The sequence below is a fragment of the Marmota monax genome, unplaced genomic scaffold (genome assembly GCF_021218885.2).
Source record: "Marmota monax isolate L192 unplaced genomic scaffold, Marmota_monax_Labrador192_F-V1.1 WCK01_AAM20220418_F8-fsc00055, whole genome shotgun sequence".
NCBI lineage: Eukaryota > Metazoa > Chordata > Mammalia > Rodentia > Sciuridae > Marmota > Marmota monax.
The window spans coordinates 1,188,230-1,210,152 of record NW_026695205.1 but is presented as its reverse complement, the minus strand read 5'-3'; the positions used below and the strand labels follow the sequence as shown (position 1 = coordinate 1,210,152).

Below are 21,923 nucleotides of genomic sequence, written 5' to 3'. Positions count from 1 at the left end.
CACTGAAATTCAATTATGACACCAATAAAGTGTCAATATTTACAATATTTATAAATAAGTTTTTAAATATTATTATTTTTAATGGTGCTAGAGATTGAACCCAGGGCTCAAGCACAACAGGCCTGCACTTTATCACTAAGATACATTTCCAGCCATACTATGTCATTTTTAATTATTAATTTTAAATAACAATGCAAAAATAATCCTAATAACTCTATGGGGGAAATAACATTGATTTAAAAAGAGAAAACAAAATCTGGAAATTTTAATACATTTAATTATGGTATACATATGATATCCTTACCAAAGTGACATCTTAAAATTAAATTTATACTGGGCATGGTGGTACACGCCTGCAATCCCAGCATCTTGAAGGGTTAAGGCAGGAGGAGGATGGCAAGTTCAAAGCCTGCCTCAACAACTTAGCAAGTCCCTAAGCAACTGAGGAAGATCTCGTCTCAAAATAAAACAAAAAAACAGCTGGGGATGTGGCTCAGTGGCTAAGTGTCCTTAGGTTCAATCCCTGGTACCAAATAAATAAATAAATTTATTTATAATACTGGAATGCAAAACATAGAGTATGCTTAATCTATGGCATCATAGATTAATGATCTATAATATATAGATCATTAATCTATGATGCCATAGATTATAAATATATAAATATATTTATAAAATATAATATTTTAAAATATATATAAATTTAGTTTTATCTGTAATCTTATGATATAGAGTAGGAATTCGCAAACTACCACATGGGAGACAAATCTGGTTCAATTACAGATCTTGAAAATAAAGTTTTAAGCCAGGCCTGGTAATGCACACCTGTAATCCCAGCAGCTCGGGAGGCTGAGGCAGGAGGATGGCGACTTCAAAGCCAGCCTCAGCAAAAGCAAGGCGCTAAGCAACTCAGTGAGACCCTGTCTCTAAATAAAATACCAAATAGGGCTGGGGATGTGGCTCAGTGGTTGAGTGCCCCTGAGTTCAATCCCTGGTACCCCCCCCCCCCCCCGCCAAAAAAAAAGGGAAATAAAAAGAAAATGAAGTTTTATTGAAACAAAGCCATACTTTTTGTTTACTTAAGATCTAGGGCTGCTTTTGTGCTACAGTGGCATCAAGCTCCATTTTTTAAGATGAGGTAACAAAAAAAGACTCATTCAAGGTCATATAGCTACTACAAGAATTTGTGGGTAGAATTATCACCTCAGAATGAATCCCTGTACCTTGCTCGTAGGATTAAAATGGTGAAACCACTGTGAAAACAATTTGGCTATTCCTCAAAAGCTTAGCAGAAATGCCACATGATCCAGCAATTCCTATATATATATATATATATATATATATATATATATATATATATATATATATAAACACCCCTCCCCCCAAAAAACCTCAAACATCCAGGTACAGCAGTACATGCCTGTTATCCAAGCAACTAAAGGGCTAAGGAAAATTAAAGTTCTTCCATGTGCCTACTAAGACCTTTGCACACAGATGGAAAATCTGAAGAATGCTAACTTCATCCAAATTAGAATAAGACATACTCCATGTTTGTATAAGTATATCAAAACAAACCCTACTTAAAAAAGAATGCTGACTTCTTGGTAGGTTTGGCTCACTCAGGAGAATTCACAAATATTGACTTATCTCAAGGCCATGACTCCTTTCCTTTGGGGATCTTGCCAGTCCTTGGGAGAATGAAATGTCCTTGAGGGGATCATTAGGTCACACAGATTATAGAAAGGAGTTTGCTTTATTCTAACTTGTATTTAAGGGACCCCGCTGGGAATAAAACTTTGGAGTCTCACTTGTGGAAGGGTGTTAGGGTCCATAAACAAGCCAAGATGGCGCCTGGCACTTTGCCAGAGGGAGTGGTTTGAGAAGTTAAAGGCCAGCGAGCCATTAAGATGACAGAGATTCCTTAATGGCTGACTACTGTGTCTAGATTATGTCAATTAAGTTAAGCTGTGTGTAATCATTAAGATGATGATTCCTTATTGGCTGACTGCTGTACCTAGTTTATGTTAATTAAGAACAAGCTGTGTATTCATTTATGTATATATACCCCTACTGTCCTACAATAAACGGCTCCCACTCCTGCTGTATCAATCTTCACAAGTTGCTCGTCACCACCCCCCCCCCACCCCCGTTATTTTGCTGCAGCCAGACTGCGGTAGAAAGGACACTCTGTTCATGACTTCCTAGTAAGAACCTTGAAAAGCTAACCTGAAACTCCCAGCTCATAATTTCAGGTGTTGATGGTTCCCTCATCTGGTGATATATTTTCTTCTCTTTTTCTCTTGCAGATCACTTTTGCTTTTGCTCTTGCTTCCATATTACTAAAGTAAACGCTATCTTGTATAAAAAGAGTGTCTTTATTGTCTATCAGATCCAACTTGCCAAATTCAGCAGCTCCATACATAACACTTTTAACCATACAGCAGCTCAGAAGGCAGAGACAGGAGAATAGCAAGTTCCAGGTTAGCCTCAGAAACTTAGCAAGACTCTGCCTCAAAATAAAAAATAAAAAGGGCTGGGGACATAACTCAGTGGCAAAGCAGCACTTGGTTAAATCCCTAGTATAAAAAAAAAAGAGGGCCTCAAATAGATATTTGTAAGTGCTAGTGTTAACTAAGGCATGTTTCACAATAGCCAAAAGGTGAGAACTCAAGTGTCTATCAACTGAAGAATAGATACACAAAGTGTAGAGTCATGCACATATAGTAGAATATTATTCAGCCATATCAAGGAATAAAGTTTTGATAAAGCCAGGCACGGTGACACATGTCTATAATCCCAGTGGCTCATGAGGCAAAGGCAGGAGGATCTCAAGTTCAAAGCTAGCACGAAGCAACTCAGTGAGACCCTGTGTCTAAATAAAATACAAATCGGGCTGGGCATGTGGCCCAGTGGTCTAGTGCCCCTGAGTTCAATCCCTGGTAATTTCCTACCCCACCCCACCCCCGCCCCCGCCCCCCAAAAAAGTTCTGATAAATGCAGTACATGGATGAACCTTGAAAACATTATGACAAGTGAAATAATTTAGACACAAAAAGATAAATACTGTATGAGTCCCCTTATACAAAATAACTAAAATAGGCAATTCATAAAGGCAGAAAGTAGATGAGAGGTTACCAGGAACTGCAAGGAGGGAGGAATGGAGAATCATTGCTTGCTGATGATGGAGTTTCTATGTGGGATGGTGAAAAAGTTCTGGAAACAGATAACAATGGGTTGTACAACATTGTGAATGTAATCAGCGCCACTAAAATGTGTACTTTAAAAAGGGCAAAAGAAAAAATTCTGTTATATACATTTAAAAATGTTTTTTCAAAGGGTAAATCTCATAAAAATTGTTCTTCTGTAGATAAATGGCACTTGCATGAAGAGTTGACCTATTCCAGGAAAAAGTGATCAGAGGTATTCTTAACCCCACACTCTAACATGTTAATTTTTAAAAAATTATCTGGATAAATCTAAATTTGGATTTTCACACCATTGTGTTTTTTTAATATTTATTTTTTAGTTGTAATTGGACACAACACCTTCATTTTATTTATTTTTATGAGGATTGAACCTAGGGCCTTGCACGCGCTAGGCGAGCTCTCTACTGCTGAGCCACAAGCCCAGGGCCCCCACACACCCTTGTTTTTACAACACACTTTTGCTGTACTTAAGATTTTGTGCCCTAAAAATCCAAGACATTTTTAGTATGTTTATGATTTCCTTGACTATCGTTTATGTAAATGCTCTCCTAAGTAAAATGAAAGAAAGAATGAAAATTTAAGGTAAAATGATTAAGATTCTGGACTTTACAAAAAGGAAAACCATCTAAAACAAAGTTTTCTTGTGGGAACAAATAATCCATCACCCATTAAGTCATTAATTCTAAGAAATACCCAGATTATACAACCTTTAATGTTAGAAAATAAAATTAAAAAGCAGCACTGATGAGTGTAAATTATAAATTAGGAAATACAATGACACTAACAATAGTTACAGTTGAAGGAAGAAAATAATTTAATGAGTCGCCAGTTTAAAATGTGCAACTTAGATGTACTGACCTCGAAGGGTAAGGCTTACATAGTCTTGTCCAATTACTACAGAACTCAGATAATTCTTCCACAAGAAAAAGAACTCTGCAATTCTAAAATTGCCACTCAGCATCCCAATCCCGTAACAGGCAATCACATTAAACTAATTATGATTGTTATAATATGTAGCCATCAGAATACTGATTATTTTGCAAGTGTTTAAGCAACTTTCACCTTGTAAAGGCAAGGAAGGGCTGCTTTACCATCTGCTTATCTGTCACATCTATCAGTAGAGTACTAAGTTTGATCCTCAACACACACCCACACACAAAAAGGCAAGGAAATGAAATTTAAAACATGGATATTCGGTATATAACATTACATACTATAAATATTAGGAAACCAGACAACAGCAATTTAGTGAGACACAAAGCAACTTAGTGAGACCCTGTCTCTAAATAAAATATTTAAAATAGAGCTGGGGATGTCACTCAGTGGGTTGAGTGCCCCTGAGGTTTGATCCTCAGCACCAAATATAAATATTATAATATAAAACATTTACAGTATATTAAAAATTAAGAAGATAAAAATTGCAAATAAAAAGATAAACAGTTCAGTATGGTGATACATGGCTGTAGTCGTAGCTGTTTGGGAGGCTGAGACAGGAATATCACTTGAGCCCAGGAGTTTGAGGCACCTGGACAACATCAAAATCCTGTATTTTTTTAACCCCTTGTGGTACTAAGGATTGAACCCAGAACCTTGAGCATGTTAGGCATGTGCTCTTCCACTGAGCTATACAACCCCTGCCCAATACCTTATCCCTTAAAAACAAAAACATAAGCCATATACATATTTAAGTCATTTTTCTAAGTGTGACGACATGAGAATATATTATCCTATTTCAAAAATTTTAAGAAAAAGATATGAAAGATGTCAAACATAACAGAATGTCTAAATCTTTTTATTTTTATTTTTGTAGTTGTAGATAGACAGCATATCTTTATTTTATTTTTTAATATTTATTTTTTAGTTATAGGTGTGACACAATGTCTTTATTTTACTTTATGTGGTGCTGAGGATCGAACCCAGTGCCTCACACATGCTAGGTGAGCATTCTACCTCTGAGCCACAACCCCAGTGCTATTTTATTTATCTTTATGTGGTGCTAAAAATCTAACTCAGTGCTTCACACGTGCCAGGCAAGTGCTCTGCAGCTGAGCTACAGCCCCAGCCCCAGAATGTCTAAATCTTTAACCTACCAAAACTACAGTCTTGAATCTGATAATGGTTACTAAGTACGGCTATTCTCACTAAATCTACTTACTATTATATAACTAACATATAATCTTTTTTTAGTCTTAGAAACTTTTGACTGTTTTCTATGGTTGTTTCTGGACTATCTACAGAGCTATATTTATTGACTGCAACTGATTTTGCAGCACACTTTCCACTTAAAATCTCCCTTTCAAGTAAATGAGGCAGACCCTGATGTTTCTCCTACAAGAAGTTTTCAAACTTTGAAATGGATGTGATTAATCAAATACTACAATGTATATTACACAGTATTCTAGGTAGGTGTACATCACCTTAAAGATAGGACGCTTTTAAGACTGAGGTGCTCTTTCCTTTGCCACTGATGGGTTTTGCCTTTCCTGCCCATTGTTTATTTTATAACTGTCAGGACAGCTGGCTATGTTTGCCTATGATTAGTATCAAAAACTGCTCAAGAAAGCAATTTCTTCCAAAACTCATCCACAGTCGGGGCAGTGATACATGCTTGTAATCCCAGTGATTCTGGAGGCTGAGGCAGGAAGATCACAACACCAGTCTCAACAATTTAGTGAGGGGCTGGGGAGACAGCTCAGTTGGTAGAACTCTTGCCTCACATGCACAAGGCTCTGGGTTCAGTCCCCAGCACCACCAAAAAATAAAAGAAAAAGAAACAATTTAGTGAGACTGTCTCAAATAAAAAATAAAAAGGGTTGAGGATGTAGCTCATGGTAAAGCACCCCTGGGTTTCATCCCTGTAAACTCCCCCCAGTAAATAAATAAACACACACACAAATAACAAAAGGAATCTGTAGAAATTAAATTGAAGACTGACAAATTCTAGTCTTTTCTCTGCCATACTACATATGAGAATTTATCACCATTCACATTTTAGGAATGGGAAAAAGATCACTCAGTTATTTTTAGATAAAAAATCTTGAGATTTCATGAACCAAACTGAGGTATACTGTATTTAAAATATAAATAACAGGGTAGTTATATAATAAATTTATAGCAAAAATAAAAACTCATGAAAGGTCTGAAAAAAATATTAATAAGAACATATTTGTCCTCATGAGAAAGTTCTTTCTGTAAACACCTTTTTTTACAAAGTTTGTTTTACATTACCCCCTACACCATATCATCAACTTGAAATACTTAGTTACTTTTTAAGTCATATTTTAGAAAGTCTAAACAAGCAAACCAAATTAATAGAAATTAAGAGAAAATTAGTGATGTCCCTCTAGACTGAAACTGCTTCATGAATAATATAAGTATTAGAATTCATTTTCAGTTCTTTTTGAGCATGTGCATATGGCTATGTTATTTGACTGTCTTTACTAACCTTGACTGGAACCAGCAAACTCTTATTTAAAAAATTTCTTAAGCTTTCTGGGCTGGGGTTGTGGCTCAGTGGTAGAGCGTTCACCTAGCACATCCAAGGCCCTGGGTTTGATCTTCAGCACCACATAAAAATAAATAAAATAAAGGTATTGTGTCCAATTACAGATTTTATATATATACATATGTATTTTTAAAGAAGTTTCTTAAGCTTTCAATATTGTAGGCTTTCCCTGAAACCTAAACGTTCTATTTCTCTTTTCTTCCAAAACAATTTCTATTTTAAAATACTTCAAAGTGTCTACTTTGCTTTTCTACTTCCTACCTTTTTAACCATCTTTTCCCTTATCCATTATTTCCTTGATTTTTAAAGTACCTCTACTTACCCAGGTAGATATTAAGAGTTCTGAAACATCCTCAAGTTTCAGGTTTATTTTCTATGTCGTACCCTCTTTAACACAAGAGATATATCAGGTTGCCAGCAAATTCAGATATATTATTCAGTCACTGAAAAGTTTAAATTTTACATTTTTATATCTCATTTATTTTCATCACTAGCAACCTGCTTCCTTAAGGTCTAAAGATTTTTAATACTTTTTAGCATTTTGACACATTACCAGAGAAATCAAAGCAGTTTCAAGTTCAAAATGTCATCTAGCCAAAATGGAGTAGAAAAACAGCACCCAATATTTAATTTGTCAAAACTGTACAACACGTTGGGTGCAGTGGCACACACCTGTAATCCCAGTGACTCGGGAAGCCGAGGCAGGAGGATTTGAAGTTCAAAGCCAGCCTCAGCAAAAGCAAAGTGACAAGCAATTCAGTGATACCCTGTCTCTAAACAAAATACAAAATAAGGGGTGTAACTCAGTGGTCAGTGCCCGAGTTCAATCCCCAGTACAAAAAAAAAAACCCAAAAAACCATACAACACAGCTTTTTGGGAAAGCCTAAGGGGAAAAAAATTGTTGCAAGACATAACTATAAAAGGTACAAGTTGGGCACAATGGGTGCATGCCTGAAATTCCAATGACTAGGGAGGCTCTGGCAAGATAATCTCAAGTGTGAGGCTGGCCTCAAACATTTTTTTTTTTTTTTTTTTTTGAGATCCTGTCTCAAAATAAAAAAGGACCGGGAGCCCCACTCCTTGGACCTCTGATGCCACTGCCCACGCCACGTCCCGGGAAGAGAGGAAGAAGGAGAAGAGCCCACATGCCTGTCACCTAGATCCTCCAACCCCGCCGCCCCAAGGAGTCTAAGATGTTCGCCTGCACCCCCGCTCTGATCCCAGCTGGATCCAGAGTTGCTTACAGACCAATTTCTGTATCAGAGTTATCTCGACCAGAGACTAGACCTGGAAAGGGCTCTACAGTTTTTAATGGGGCCCAGAATGGTGAACATCAGCTAATCCGAAGGGAGTTTCAGACCAGTGTAATCAGCAGAGACATTGATACTGCTGCCAAATTTATTGGTGCAGGTGCTGCAACAGTAGGAATAGCTGGTTCTGGTGCTGGTATTGGAACAGTCTTTGGCATCCTTATCGCTGGTTATGCCAGAAATCCTTCTCTGAATCAGCAGCTGTTCTCCTATGCTATCCTGGGATTTGTCTTGTCTGAAGCTATGGGTCTCTTTTGTTTGATGGTCGCTTTCTTGATCTTGTTTGCCATGTAACAGAAATTACTGCTTGAAATGTTGGCATTCATAGTAATTATGGATATAATTCTGTGTAACTTACTGTGACTCCGAAAATTGTAGTGTTGGTGTCATGGAAATCTACGTTATTTCCAAAGTCATTTCATTAAAGATGAAAACTTTTAAATAAATAAATAAATAAATAAATAAAAATAAAAAGGACTGGGTATGTAGTTTAATGTTAAAACACCCCTGGGTTCAATCGCCAGGGAGAAGGGGCAGGGGGGAGTGGGTGAGATTTCTTTTGGGAATCTTACCATATTTCTGCAAGATGTTAAGTGATATTTGAAATCCAAACAAATTTAAATTAGTACAGAATTTAATTCCTAAAGTTACCATTTATAAGTATAATAATATGAGTTTATTCAGGGGCAGAATTCAAATCTAGAAGGAAAATAATACCTAACTAAATTTAATAAAGCTCACTGTATCTGGCACACTGTTGTATATTCTAGTTATTTTAGCCTCAATAACAATTCTGTTTTCACTCTTACCCCCAAGAATTTACACTCCACAAAGCAGCCAATCTAAGCTATCCCACTCAGAACAAAATAATCCCGATTCCTACACAAACCCTGCATGAACCAGCCATCAGCAATCCCCATTATTACAACCACTGAACTCTCCTGCTCTCTTCCTCCTTTTATGTATTATCCACTAACCCTCTCCACTGACATCAGTCCTCCTGAGTCAATCTAACTTCCTCCACCATTCTGAAAGGACATATACCTCTGTACACACACTGTCCAGAACTTAGCCCTTGATGGTTCTTTTCCCAGAATGCTTTTCTCCCAAAAGCACAAGTCTAACTCCTTTAGATCACAGTCTCTGCTTAATGTCACTTCATTAGAGGCTTTCTTTCAACAACCCTATCCAAACACCTCCTCTGCCATGAACCTGTCCCTTTACCCAGCTTTCAGTTTTCTTCCTAAAACCTATCACCATATAAAATAGTAAATAAATATTTATTTAGAGTCTGTCTCCACTTACCACAATGTAATCTCCATAAAGGCAGGGACTGTGATTTGTTCAGAGTTGCATTCCCAGTGTCACGAAAATGTGGTAGATGCTCAGCAATTGTTGAGTGAACAAAAATTTCAAATATCTGACTCTAGAATCCATGTTGTCAACTTTAATTATTTATGCATACCAAAGAAGTCCTTTAAATAATAAATGTTAAAAGTATATTTATGTTGGGAATAGTGATTGCTTCTTAGGAAAGAGAACAGGGTAGCTAAAGGAAAAGAGAGAGATTAAATGTATACTTCTTAAATTTGGGGACCATATTAATGTTAATTTTTCAAAAGTTAAATAATTAAAAATTTAAATTTAATAGCAGTGATGCTTGAATTACATTAACTTTCCAGTTCATCTCAAATGTAGAACATTAAAGGCAAAAATATTGTATTCTTTGTGTTGTTCTGGGGTGTTTTATTTTGCACCAGAACAGGTGGGGGCGGATTATTGGGGATTTAACCCAGGGGTCCTTTACCACTGAACTATATCCCCAGTCCTTCCTTCCTTCCTTCATTTATTTATCTGACAGGGTCTCATTAAGTTGCCAAGGAGCTCACTAATTTGCTGAGGCTGGCCTTGAACCTGAGATCCTCCTGTCTCAGTCTCCCAAATTGCTGGAATTACAGTTGTGTGCCACTGCACCTGGTTTCTGGGGTGTTTTAATACAATTCTTTGAGAATTTATCAGAGTAAGATGTTGAATGTTCCCTTCTTATGTGGTCCCTTACTCTTCTATTATATTATAACATAACTAGCAATTACCTATCTAGTCACTAGGAAGTTTTTAGTTACATTCATCCAGTCATCAAACTTCAAGTACAATATTGCCTTCACCAATTATAAAGTCTGAGGACAGGTTGTCTGAGAAACAACCAAAGAGTTTTTCCTACTCTCATACAGCACTCAACAGCACTCTTCTGACATCAAACACATGGGGTATTTCCTTACAAAATGAGCAAGCAATTCTGACCACGTGGGTGTCCTTCTTACAAATCAACTCAATTCTTACATTACCTGGGACAGCATCAGATCCCTCATGCTGAGGACCCATTCCCACAGAACTGCCTCCCACTTCAGAAGCCAGCCACAAGCACACGTTGGGACCTCTGCTTCTAACTGCCAGCCATAAACTGAGGTTTCCACAACACTCTCCCTTTGGTTTGATTAATTTGCCAAAGTGACTCACAGAACTCAGAGAAACCCTTTACTTACTTTGTTCACCCATTTACTACAAGGAATATTACAAAGGATACAGATCAAGAGCCAGACAGAAGAGATGGACAAGGCAAGATATGGGCCCAGTTGTGTGGAGCTTCCATGATGACTCTGGTAGTGCCACAACCTAGGAACCACCATACTTCAAGCTACACAGAAAACTCTCTGAATCCAGTCCTTTGGGGTTTTTTAAGGGGAGCTACATCATGTAAGAAATTAGATTAAATATAGCCATTGGTGATGAGCTTGACCTTTAACCCCTCTCCCTTCCTCAAAGACTGGGGGTAGGTTTCAAGGTCTTAACCCCCAAGTCATGTCTTGGTATATCCAAGACCAGTACCCATCCTGAAACTATCTAGAGGTCCCCAAGCACCAGGCATTTCATTAGCATACAAGAGACACTCATCACTCTGGAGATTTCCAAGAATTTTATCAGGTTTTTTTTTTCCCCTTTTGCCAAGAAACAAAACAAAGATCAAATATATTTTCCACAATATCACATAAGGTTTCATTGATATCAGAAACTTTGTCACCAAAAACTGCAACAACAAAGAATGCTCCAGGACATGCTCCAATATATTCAGAATTTAAGGTCACAGGCCTGTTAATGGGGTTGGGTGGAACAAAAGTTGACAAGGGAAAAGTAGAAGCAGCAAGCCAGCCACTTTTCATTACTCCTCTAGTCCCCTATTAAACAGGAAGACACATTCTGTTCTCTTGAAACAGTGTTCTTCTCAACTGACAGGAAAGCCACAAGATGAAGATCGTTTTCAGAAGAGAAAATCTAGAATGATGGTCCCGAAATCCTTCACTGACCAATCTAGACTTAAGGGCCTTCACAGTATTTTTTACTCTTATTATATCACAAAGAATGAGATTTATAAACCATAATTAAAAAGAATAAGCACTTGGGGCAGGAGCTGTAGCTCAGTGGTAGTGCACTTGCCTAGAATGTGTGAGGTACTAGGTTTGATTCTCAGCACCGCATATAAATAAATAAAATAAAGGTCTATCAACAACTAAAAACATAAATAAATAAAACAAGAATAAGCACTGATTTCTGTCAGTTAAAATGAATAAGCTTCAAGCAAAGAGACTCTAATTTCCAAATTCAGGTAATGCTGTTTGGCTGCCCATTCTTCTACATCAAATTATTAAATACTATATGATAGGACAGCCTTTCTGTATGAAATCACTTCATATACACATATTTTCCCATCACTTATCATTTAATTTATACTCATAAAAACTCATAAAACTATTTTTTTTAAATCACAAGCCTTCCCCCACCCCAAATTACTAAAACACAGTCTATGTAGTGCTAAATGAAAATTAAAACATTCACTCCCTCAATTAGAGGAAATTAGAAAATTTGATAGTCAGTTGAAAACGGTCATAAAATTTTAACAGTATGGACCTCAGCAAAAATACTAGAAATGGTCTTTGGGTTTGGTTTTGTTGGGAGTCGCCCTGGCTCCAAAGACTAACTTCCTCATCCCCCAAGAAGAGCCGTCCAATGGTGAGCCCTGCTGGCTCACATGATCCTGCTGGCTCACATGATCCTTACCCACCAATCAGACTAGCCCTGCTGGCTCACATGATCCTTACCCACCTATCAGAAAGCACCCCAGCCAACTGTCAAACCGTTCAACCATTAAACTGTTATAACTGTCAAACCGCCCCTGGCTCTATAAATATGCAGAGCTATTCCTCAATAAATGGGCATTTTCTCCAACAGCAAGCCTTGATCATTCTTTCAGGTTTGGCTTACAAGCACTCTACTATTAAGCAACATCCCCAACCCTTTTTATTTTGAGACCATCTCCCTAAATTGCCAAAGCTGGCCTTGAACTTGGAATCCTTCGGCGTTAGCTCCCAAGTAGCTAGAATTATAGGCCTATGCCACCATCCCCAGCTTCTTTCCTTCCTTCCTTCCTCCTGCTCTCCCTTCCTTTCTTTTATTTTTGGTACCAGGGATTGAACCCATGGGGTGCTTAACCCCAGTCCTTTTTATTTTGAGACAGGTCTCACTAAATTGTGTAGGGCCATTCCTGCTAATGGGCAGAATTACAGCCTTCAGGACAGGAGTCCTCTGTGTTTCTCCTTTGCTAGCAAAGCAATAAACCTTCTTTTTCCTTTTTCTCAAAAAAATTGCTCAGGGCTTGCTAAATTGCTGAAGCTGGCCTCAAATTTGGGATCCTCCCTGTCTCAGAGCCTCCCTTTTGCTGGATTTTCAGACATATGCCACCACACTGACTTCTTTTGTTTTTATGTATTGCCTTTATTTAAAAATATATATATTATTTCAAAAAAATGAAAAAGTATAAAAGTAGAGAAAAACCACCAACCATAACACTGTAACATTTTACCCTTCCCCTCCGGCCACAACATAACAAAATATGAACTGATCATATTTACCTCATTCATTAGTCATTGTATAAAGCAGGAAGCTTACCTATACCCTGTAGTTACAGAGTGGCAATTGTCAAAATGGTCCATAGGAACACCTTGTCTCTGACTCTGTACCAAAGGTACTACTGGGAACACTAGTCAATCTAACCAGATACACAACTAAAAGACCTAATTATCCCAACACTCTTCAGCTCTTGCCCTCCTTTTTTTAGGAAGATAAAAAATATGTCAAATGTAACCCTTCCACACAACACTACTAAATCTATTATATCCAAAAAACTATTACCCAGCACTAATTAAAACAAATTCTCAGTTATTCTGATATCACCTTTACTTTCCTTTTTTTTTTAAATATTTTTTAGTTGTAGTTGACACAATACCTTTATTTATTTGTTTATATGTGGTGCTGAGGATGGAACCCAGGGCCTCACACATGCTAGGCAAGTGCTCTACCGCTGAGCCACAACCCCAGCCCCACCACCTTTACTTTCACTGGACAAATAGTATACTTGTTTTTGTCCCACACTGCCTGAATTTCCAATTTCCAAATCATGGAGTCATGACAGTACACACCCTCACCTATTTGTTGTATTTATAAAATAGCATAAATCAGACAAATTAATGAGTTAAATCTGATAATTCACTTAACCTTAAGTACTTACACGTCAGATATAGAGAAATGAAATACACTATATGCAATAAAATTGCACCATCATACCACACAGAATTAAAAAAAAAAGTTAAGAAAACTAAATTTATAATAAATAAAAACTTTTAGTCAGGTGTGGTGGGTGGTGAGCATTTATAGTTGCAGGTATTAGGACACTGAGGCAGGAGGAATGCCTGAGCTTGGGAATCTGGAACCAACCTGGGCAAATTACCAAGACCATGTCTAAATAAATAAATAAATAAATAAAGGCTTTTTGGTTGAAAAAAAATATTTTCTTTTCCTAATATATACAAGAGCTTAAACATTTATTTTTTTTTTTGCAGGGGGTGGGGGGTCCTGGGGATTGAACCCAGGGTGCTTTATTATTGAGTTACATCCTGAGCCCTTTTTGAAACAGGGTCTCACTAAGTTGCCAAGTCTGGCCTTCAACTTGTGATCCTCCTTCCTCAACCTCCTGGAAGCTGGGATTATAGGCATGTAATTCATGTCTGGCTGCACTGGAACTCTTTTCTTAAAATTTTGCTATTTTAAATATGAAACTCAACTTTTGATACATTTTTCTTCAAACTATAAGTTAAATTGTATCTACTTAAGTTGGCAGGAAGAAATCAAGATATTAAACTGTTAAATATCTGACAACAACAAGAATGATTCTGTTGTCTGTACCTAAGGTCATCTATTTCATACTTTTTAAGACAATTGTTCAAAAGAGAACACATGATGTAGTGAAGAAAATTATAACAAACTCACCAAGAAATTGGCTTTCCTGAACTTTCAAGGAAAACTAAAACTTAAAATGGGGCTGGGGTGGTGGTTCAGTGGTAGAGCGCTCACTTAGCACGTGCAAGGCGCTGGGTTCAATCCTCAGCACCACATAAAAATAAATAAATAAAATAAAGATATTATGTCTATAAAAATAAATAAATAAATAAAGATATTGTGTCTAACTACAACTTTAAAAATATTTTAAATGAAATAAATGAGATGCTCGGTGCAGTAGAATCCCAGTGGCTCAGAAGGCAGAGGCAAGAGGATTGAGAGTTCAAAGCCAACCTCCACAAAAGCAAGGTGCTGGCTGAGGCTGTCACTCAGTGGTAGAGCACTCACCTAGCACATGGGAGGCACTGGGTTCGATCCTCAGCACCACATTAAAATTAAAAAACAAATAAAAATAAAGGTATTGTGTCCAACTACACTAGGGGAAAAAAAAAAAAGCAAGGTGCTAAGCAACTCAGACCCTGTCTCTAAATGAGATACAAAATAGGGCTGGGGATGTGGCTCGGTGCTTGAGTGCCCCAGATCCAATCCCTGGTACCCAAATAAATAAATAAATGAGAGACATTATGTGCTTGTGCAAAGGAAGAAAAATATATAATTATCAGTTTTAAAAAAAACAAACATTGAGGGCTGGGATTGCAGCTCAGTGGTACAGTGCTTGTCTAGCTTGTGTGAGGCACTGGATTTGATTCTCAGACCACATAAAAATAAATAAATAAACAAACAAACAAAGGTACTGTGTCCATCTATAACTTAAAATAAACATTGAATTCTACACCTTTTTTTTTTTCTTTTTTTGCTCTGCTGGGGATTAAGCCCAGGGCTTCATACATGCCAGACCAACACTGCAGCACTGAGCACTTCCCAAACCCAATAATCAGTTTTTCTAGATTGCTCAAGAAGTTGGTATGAAGAACACAATAGATAATGTGGCCAACCATTGATACTATGAATTTCTATATTTTAAAAATGCAGCAAATCCTTTTGAAAGGTGAATATTATTGTCAAATTAATAGCCTAAACCAGCCTAAAATCTACTTTCTTTTATTCTATGTCAACAAACAAGAAGAAGATAATTATACTAAGTGGGAGATAATTTTTAAACTACAGTGGCAACTAGATTTTCTTCCTAAGTACTGGAGTATCCCCTAGTGGACTAGTGAGGAACACCAGTTTACTAAATTAAACATTCTAAATCTATGATCCTAATAAATTCACTTAAAATCCCACCTAAAACCTCAGGGTCAAAGCAATGTTAGTACTGTTTTTCATAAATTTGACAATTTTTAATAGGAGTCCTGCAAGACAGAAATATGTATGTTTTTTAAGAAACATTGTTTTCAAAATCTCTAATATTGTAAACTCTTCCAAGAATTCTATACAAAAGCATGAATTTAGAAATTTTAACTCTATCTTAATAGTTTCCTAATAACATAATTTAAAGCAAAGGAAATCATTGTGGAAATTAAACTACTTCAGTGATCTAAATGTCAACAATCAAATCATGAATATTAAATAGAGTACTTTCTGAAAAGTCAGTGACTGCCAAAGTGTGTTTGAGAAACTAACAGTGGCTTAAAAAAATTTTTTTTTCATATCGCATAATTTCTGCTAAAGTAGAAGAAAAATGACTATAAACAACTTGTAAGTCATCGATGCTCTATACACAAATCAAAAATAAACAATGACCACCTTTTGTTTTTGCTAATAAGCAAAATCTACTGAAGAATACAAGGAAAACAAGGGCTTTTCAATCATACTTGAACCCACTGAAAATAATACTACCCTGCTTCCTCATTCACATGGTCTTTGCACATTCTGTTTCACTTAAATACTCTCCCTACCTCTCTATTCATCCACCTACTTAATTACTATCTATTCTTCAAATAACTAAATCAACAACCCTGAGTAAAATTCCACTATTAACTGCTCCTAATAGTACCATGTTTCCTACCTTTTCTTCACTTAAATTTAAGTTCTGGCCACTAATATCATGAAAGGGCTATTTAGAGGACTCTGTTATCTTACACAATTGTTACAAAGATAAAATGATAAATTTATAAACCATTTTAAACAAAGGACATCATGTTAATATTATTGGTATTGTTAATATTATCTGTATTAGCTAAAACCAGCCAGATAGCCGGCCATGGTGGCACATGCACATGATCCCACTGGCTTGGGAGGCTGAGGCAGGAGGATCATGAGGCACTGGATTTGTCAGTCTCAGCAAAAACGAGGTGCTAAGCAACTCAGTGAGACCCTGTCTCTAAATAAAATACAAAATGGGGCTAGGCTGGGGCTCAGTGATCAAGTGTTCAATCCTCGATACCAAAAAACAACAAAATATATAGCCAGCTATATCACTCTCAGATTTCTGATCCTCGGAAATTAAGTGATAAATATTAAGACGCTAAATTTTGGAATGACTCTGCTATGAATATATGACATTTAATATGCTTGAAAAAAAGTAAGGATAGTATATAAGAAAACAAAAGGACATGATCAAAAAAGAGTGGGGTTGTGGCTCAGTGGTAGAGTGCTCGCCTAGCACGTGCAAGGACCTGGGTTCGATCCTCAGTACCATATAAAAATAAATGGATTTAACTACAACTAAAAGATTTAAAAAAAAAAAAAAAAAAAGACCAACAAATTGACAACAAAAAAAGCAAACAACTTGATTTAAAAATGGGCAAAGGACTTGAAAATTTCTCCAAGGAAGACATACAAATGGTCATTAAAAGATGATCAACACTGCACACACATTTAATCTCAGCTATTCTACAGTAGTAGTAAGTCCATCCTGGGCAACTTAGCAAGACCCTCTCTCAAAATAAAATAAGTAAAAGAGCTAGGGATGGAGTTCATTAGTAGAGTACTTCCCTAACATGTATAAGGCCATGGATTCAATCCCCATTGGGGGGGGGGCCTGTTATGGAAACGTGCATCGAAATCATACTGATAAATGACCTCATACCCATTACTATGATTTTTTAAAAAGATTTATTGAACAGAAAATTACAAATGTTGGTGAGATTTAGAAAAATTGGAGCCCTTATACACTGTGGGTAGGAATGTGAAGTGGTGCTGTTACTATGAAAAACAGTATAGTGGGGATCCAAAAATTCTATGTGGTGAATCAAAATGCATTCTGCTGTCATATATATTTATTGGCCAATAAATCGAAACAATCTACATGAATGGGCAAACAAAATATATATGCAGACAACAAAACATTTATCAGTCTTAAATTCTGACACATGATACAACACAGATGAAACAAAAGGACAGTATGTTAAATGAAGTAAGCCAAATGCTGAACAAACGCTGTAAGAGTCCACTGGAGTAAGACAGTAAGACACCTGGAGTAATCAAATTCATAGAGACAGAAAGAAGAATGGTGTTTGCCATTGCTTGAGATGAGGGAGAAAAGGTTTTTTTGTTTGGGGGTGTTTTTTTGATACCAGGGATTGAATCTAGTGGTCTTAACCACCGAGCCACATCCCCAGCCTTTTTTATTATTATTATTTTTTTATTCCAATGCATTATTTATTTTGATTAAAGAAATACCTTGTTGGGCTGGGGCTGTAGCTCAGTAGTAGAGCACTTGCCTCACACATGTGAGGCACTGGGTTCGATTCTCAGTACCACATAAAAATAAATAGGTAAAGATATTGTGTTAAAAAAAAAAGACTGAAAAAAAAATACCTTGTTTTTAAGTTTCTTTATTGCCTTATGTTAAGGCAACATTTAGGTTTTGTATTTGCATGACTTAGTCTTATTGATGCTCTTATGTCAAATAATTATGGAAAAGAATTTTAATTGACTATAGGAAAACCATTCACCAAAATAAGTGATGTGTTCACTGTGTGAAAGTTGGTGTCAACCCTTCAAAACAACAGAGCTTTCTCCCCCCAAAGCATTATAGTTACTGTGTCAGACTAACAGTTGTGAATAAAGGTGGACCCACACAGATTCCAGAACAGCAAGCTCCTCCCTTGAGGAGGAGGGGGGTGGGGGGAGGGGGTGCAAAACCTTCCAGAAAAGTTATGCCTACTTTTCTGCAGAGTTTGGGTAATACTTTCATTGATTTTTAAAGAAAGTCCTTGCCTCAAAAAGTTTATCCTACGGGCTGGAGTGGTGGCTCAGTGGTAGAGTGCACCCCTAGCATGCATGGGGCACTGGGTTCGATCCTCGGCACCACATAAAAACAAGCTAATGTATCCACCTAAAACTAAAGATACATAAATAAATAAATATTTTTTTAAAAAAGTTTATCCTAGACCCTTCCCTTTACTCAAAACCATACCCACAGATACTCTCCCAGATTTTCCTAGTGAGTCCATGTGCATTAATTTTTTTAAATTTATTTATTTTAATTAGATATATATGACAGCAGAATGCATTTTGATTCACCACATATAATTGCAGCACAACTTTTCATTTCTCTGATTGTACACAATGTATTGTCACACCATATGTATGTCCATCTCATTCCACCATCTTTCCTACCCCCATACCCCCTCCCAGCTCCTCCCTCCCCTTTGCCCAATCAAAGTTCCTGCATTTTTCCAATGATTTCCCCACCATTATAGATCAGCATCTACTTATCAGAGAGAACATTTGGCCTTTGGTTTTTTGGGGAGTGGCTTACTTCACTTAGCATGATATTCTCCAATTCCATCAATTTACCTGCAAATCCCCCAGATCTTTTTCAGCTTCCCCAGAGGCTAGGATTACAAGTGTGCAACCACACACATCCAGTAGGGTTATTCTTTTAATGGATACAAAGTTTCAGTTCAGAAAAATGAAGAGAGTTCTGTAGATAAATGGTAATGATGGTTGCATAACAACAAACACACTAAACTGTAAATTTAAAAATTGTTAGGATGTTATTTTAAAATTTATGTTATGTTTACAGTATTCTACCAAACGGGGGGTGGGGGGGTAGGGGGGCTGGGTATGGTGGCACAAGCCTGTACTAACTCAGAAGGCTGAGATAGAAGGATCACAAGTTTAAGGCCAGCTTCAGCAGCTTAGTAAAAACTAGTCTCAGTAACTTGGGAGACCCTTAGCTACTTAGCAAGACCCTGATTCAAAATTGTGTGTGTGTTGGGGGGAGACTGGAAATGAAACTCGATGACAACAGTGGGTTAGATCCTCAATGAAAAAAAAAAAAAGAGGCCAGGTGCAGTGGCTCAGGAGGATCACAAATTCAAAGCCAGCCTCAGTAACTTAGCGAGACACTAAGCAACTCAGTGAGACCCAGACTCTAAATAAAATATAAAACAGGGCTGGGGATGTGGCTCAGTGGTTGAGTACTTGCCTTAGCAGGCATGAAACCTGGGCTTTGCAGTCCCCAAAACTATAAAGTAAAATAAATAAAATATGACTTGCAGAAGTGAAAAATATAATTGAAATGAGAAGCTCAGTGCCATGGCTTAAACAGTCATTAAATCAACAAAGGGCACTATGAAGAAATAAAATTTTGCACAGTGATATAAAAATTAAAACTATGGAACAGAAGTTCAACAACAAAGGTAGAACACAAAGTCTAACATATATCCGAACAATATTCAAAAAGGAAAGAAGAAAAACTGAGAAGGAGGCAATATTTGAAGACATAATTGCTGAGACTTTTCCAAAACTGCTGTAGTTTCAATACATGTGAAGAATTGCTAGCAGAGTAAGAAATCTATACCTAATTACTTGTAGTGAAAATGCAGGATACTAAAGACAAAAAGATTCATAAAACTGCCAGATAGAAATGACAAACTGTCTCCAGGACAGTCAATTTACTGTCAGTTACTTTTCTCAACAGCAACAATGGGACCCAGGAGATAATAAAATATTTAAAAAGCTAAAGACTAAATCAAATACACTTGAAGAATGTGCAATTAAACCTACTGCAATTTTGAGGGTCCTTTTGTCCCCATCAAAAGAATATAAACTTATCATCATATTATAAAGAACCAATTCTTTCTTTCTTTTTTTTTTTTGAGATAGTGTCTCATTATGGGTTGGCCTCAAACTCAAAATCCTCCTGCCTCAGCCTTTTGAGTAGCTGGGATTACAGGCAATGTATAGTAAACTAAATTTTAACCTGATGTATATATCCAAATCATCAAGAAGGGTGTTTATTTTATTTCTCCAGAATCCTTCTTGGTTCAACAGAACACCTATTTTTTTTTTAAGTATTTTCCAGGTGATTTTTATATATATTTCTGGTTAAGAGAAGGAAAAGATAAGAGGGAATGGTCTAAGATGGGCAAGACAAAATATTAACAAATGGAGAATCTAGACAAAAAGTAACTGAAAGTTCTTTGTGCTATTCTTGCAACTTTTCAACACTCTTCAGTTACTGAAACTTGGTAACACACAGGTATCAACTAATTTATGACAACCTCAAGATAAAGGTATAAAAACAAAGTTCCACTGAACCCATGTACCTTCTACATCATAGCACTTTGATCATATTTATGTGTAGTTCTTATCCCACAATTACATATTTATTTATTTTTTAGTTGTAGATGGAAACAATACCTTTATTTCATTTATTTATTTTTATGTGGTACTAAGAATCAAATCCAGTGCCTCACACATGCTAGGCAAGCTCTCTATCACTGAGCTACAACCCCAGCCCCACAATTACATATTTCTATAAAGTCGAGAAGCTTAGCACATAGCAAGACACCAAAATGCAGTTTCACAAAGATAAAACCTTAAAAGTTTTGACTCACAAGTTTTTACTTCTTTAGACTCTAATTTTTAGTTTTATTCATTCTACCTACTACCCTACACACAATTTAAAGCAAAAAAAAAAAAAAAAATCTACTCATCAGATGGTTCCACACAGAGGCTTCATATGAACATGGTAGTTTCCAGTTATTTGTGTATCTGATTGACTGCTGTGTCAGGGGATCCCAAGACCACCTCCAGCCTTGATGACTTACTAGGAGGTCTCAGAACCCAGCAAATAAGTGTACTCGTGGCTGTGAGTACACTTATGAGCAAAAGAATACAAAGCAAAATCAGCAAATGGAAAAGGTACGTGGGACAAGTTTGAAGGATACCAGGCACAGGCTTCAAAAAGTTTTCTCCCACAGAAGCATGTAGAACTCACTCAATTCCCCAGCAATACATATGAGTTTGGAGGTGGGGTAGATGGATGGATGGATGGATAGACAGACAGATCAATCAATCGATCAAACACATAAAATGTCTCCAAGAAGCTGGGTACAGTGGCACACACCTGTAATTCCAGCTTGGGAGGCTGATGCAGGAGGATCATGAGTTCAGAGCCAGCCTCAGCAAAAGTGAGGTAGAAAGCAACTCAGTGAGACCCTGTCTTTATTGGCTCAATGGTCAAGTGCCCTTGAGTTCAACCCCCAGTACCCAACCACCCCCCCCCCCCCGCAAAAAAAGTCTCCAAGGAAGCTCATTCGATACTTGGTACCCAAAGATTTTCTTGGGAGCCAGTCACATAAACATCCTCT

The 21,923-nt window shown here is 37.0% G+C and overlaps 2 protein-coding genes across 3 annotated transcripts in view; one reads left to right on the top strand and one right to left on the bottom strand.

Annotated features, from left to right (window-relative positions):
• Abl2 (ABL proto-oncogene 2, non-receptor tyrosine kinase) overlaps nt 1-21,923 on the bottom strand; it is a 102,484-nt gene that overhangs the window by 60,109 nt on the left and 20,452 nt on the right. The gene's annotated exons all lie outside the window — the stretch shown is intronic.
• Nucleotides 7,887-8,449, top strand: LOC124083426 (ATP synthase F(0) complex subunit C3, mitochondrial-like). The gene has a single exon (XM_046430071.2). The coding sequence runs from the start codon at nt 7,906-7,908 to the stop codon at nt 8,314-8,316; it is 411 nt and encodes a 136-aa protein (XP_046286027.1). The 5' UTR covers nt 7,887-7,905; the 3' UTR covers nt 8,317-8,449.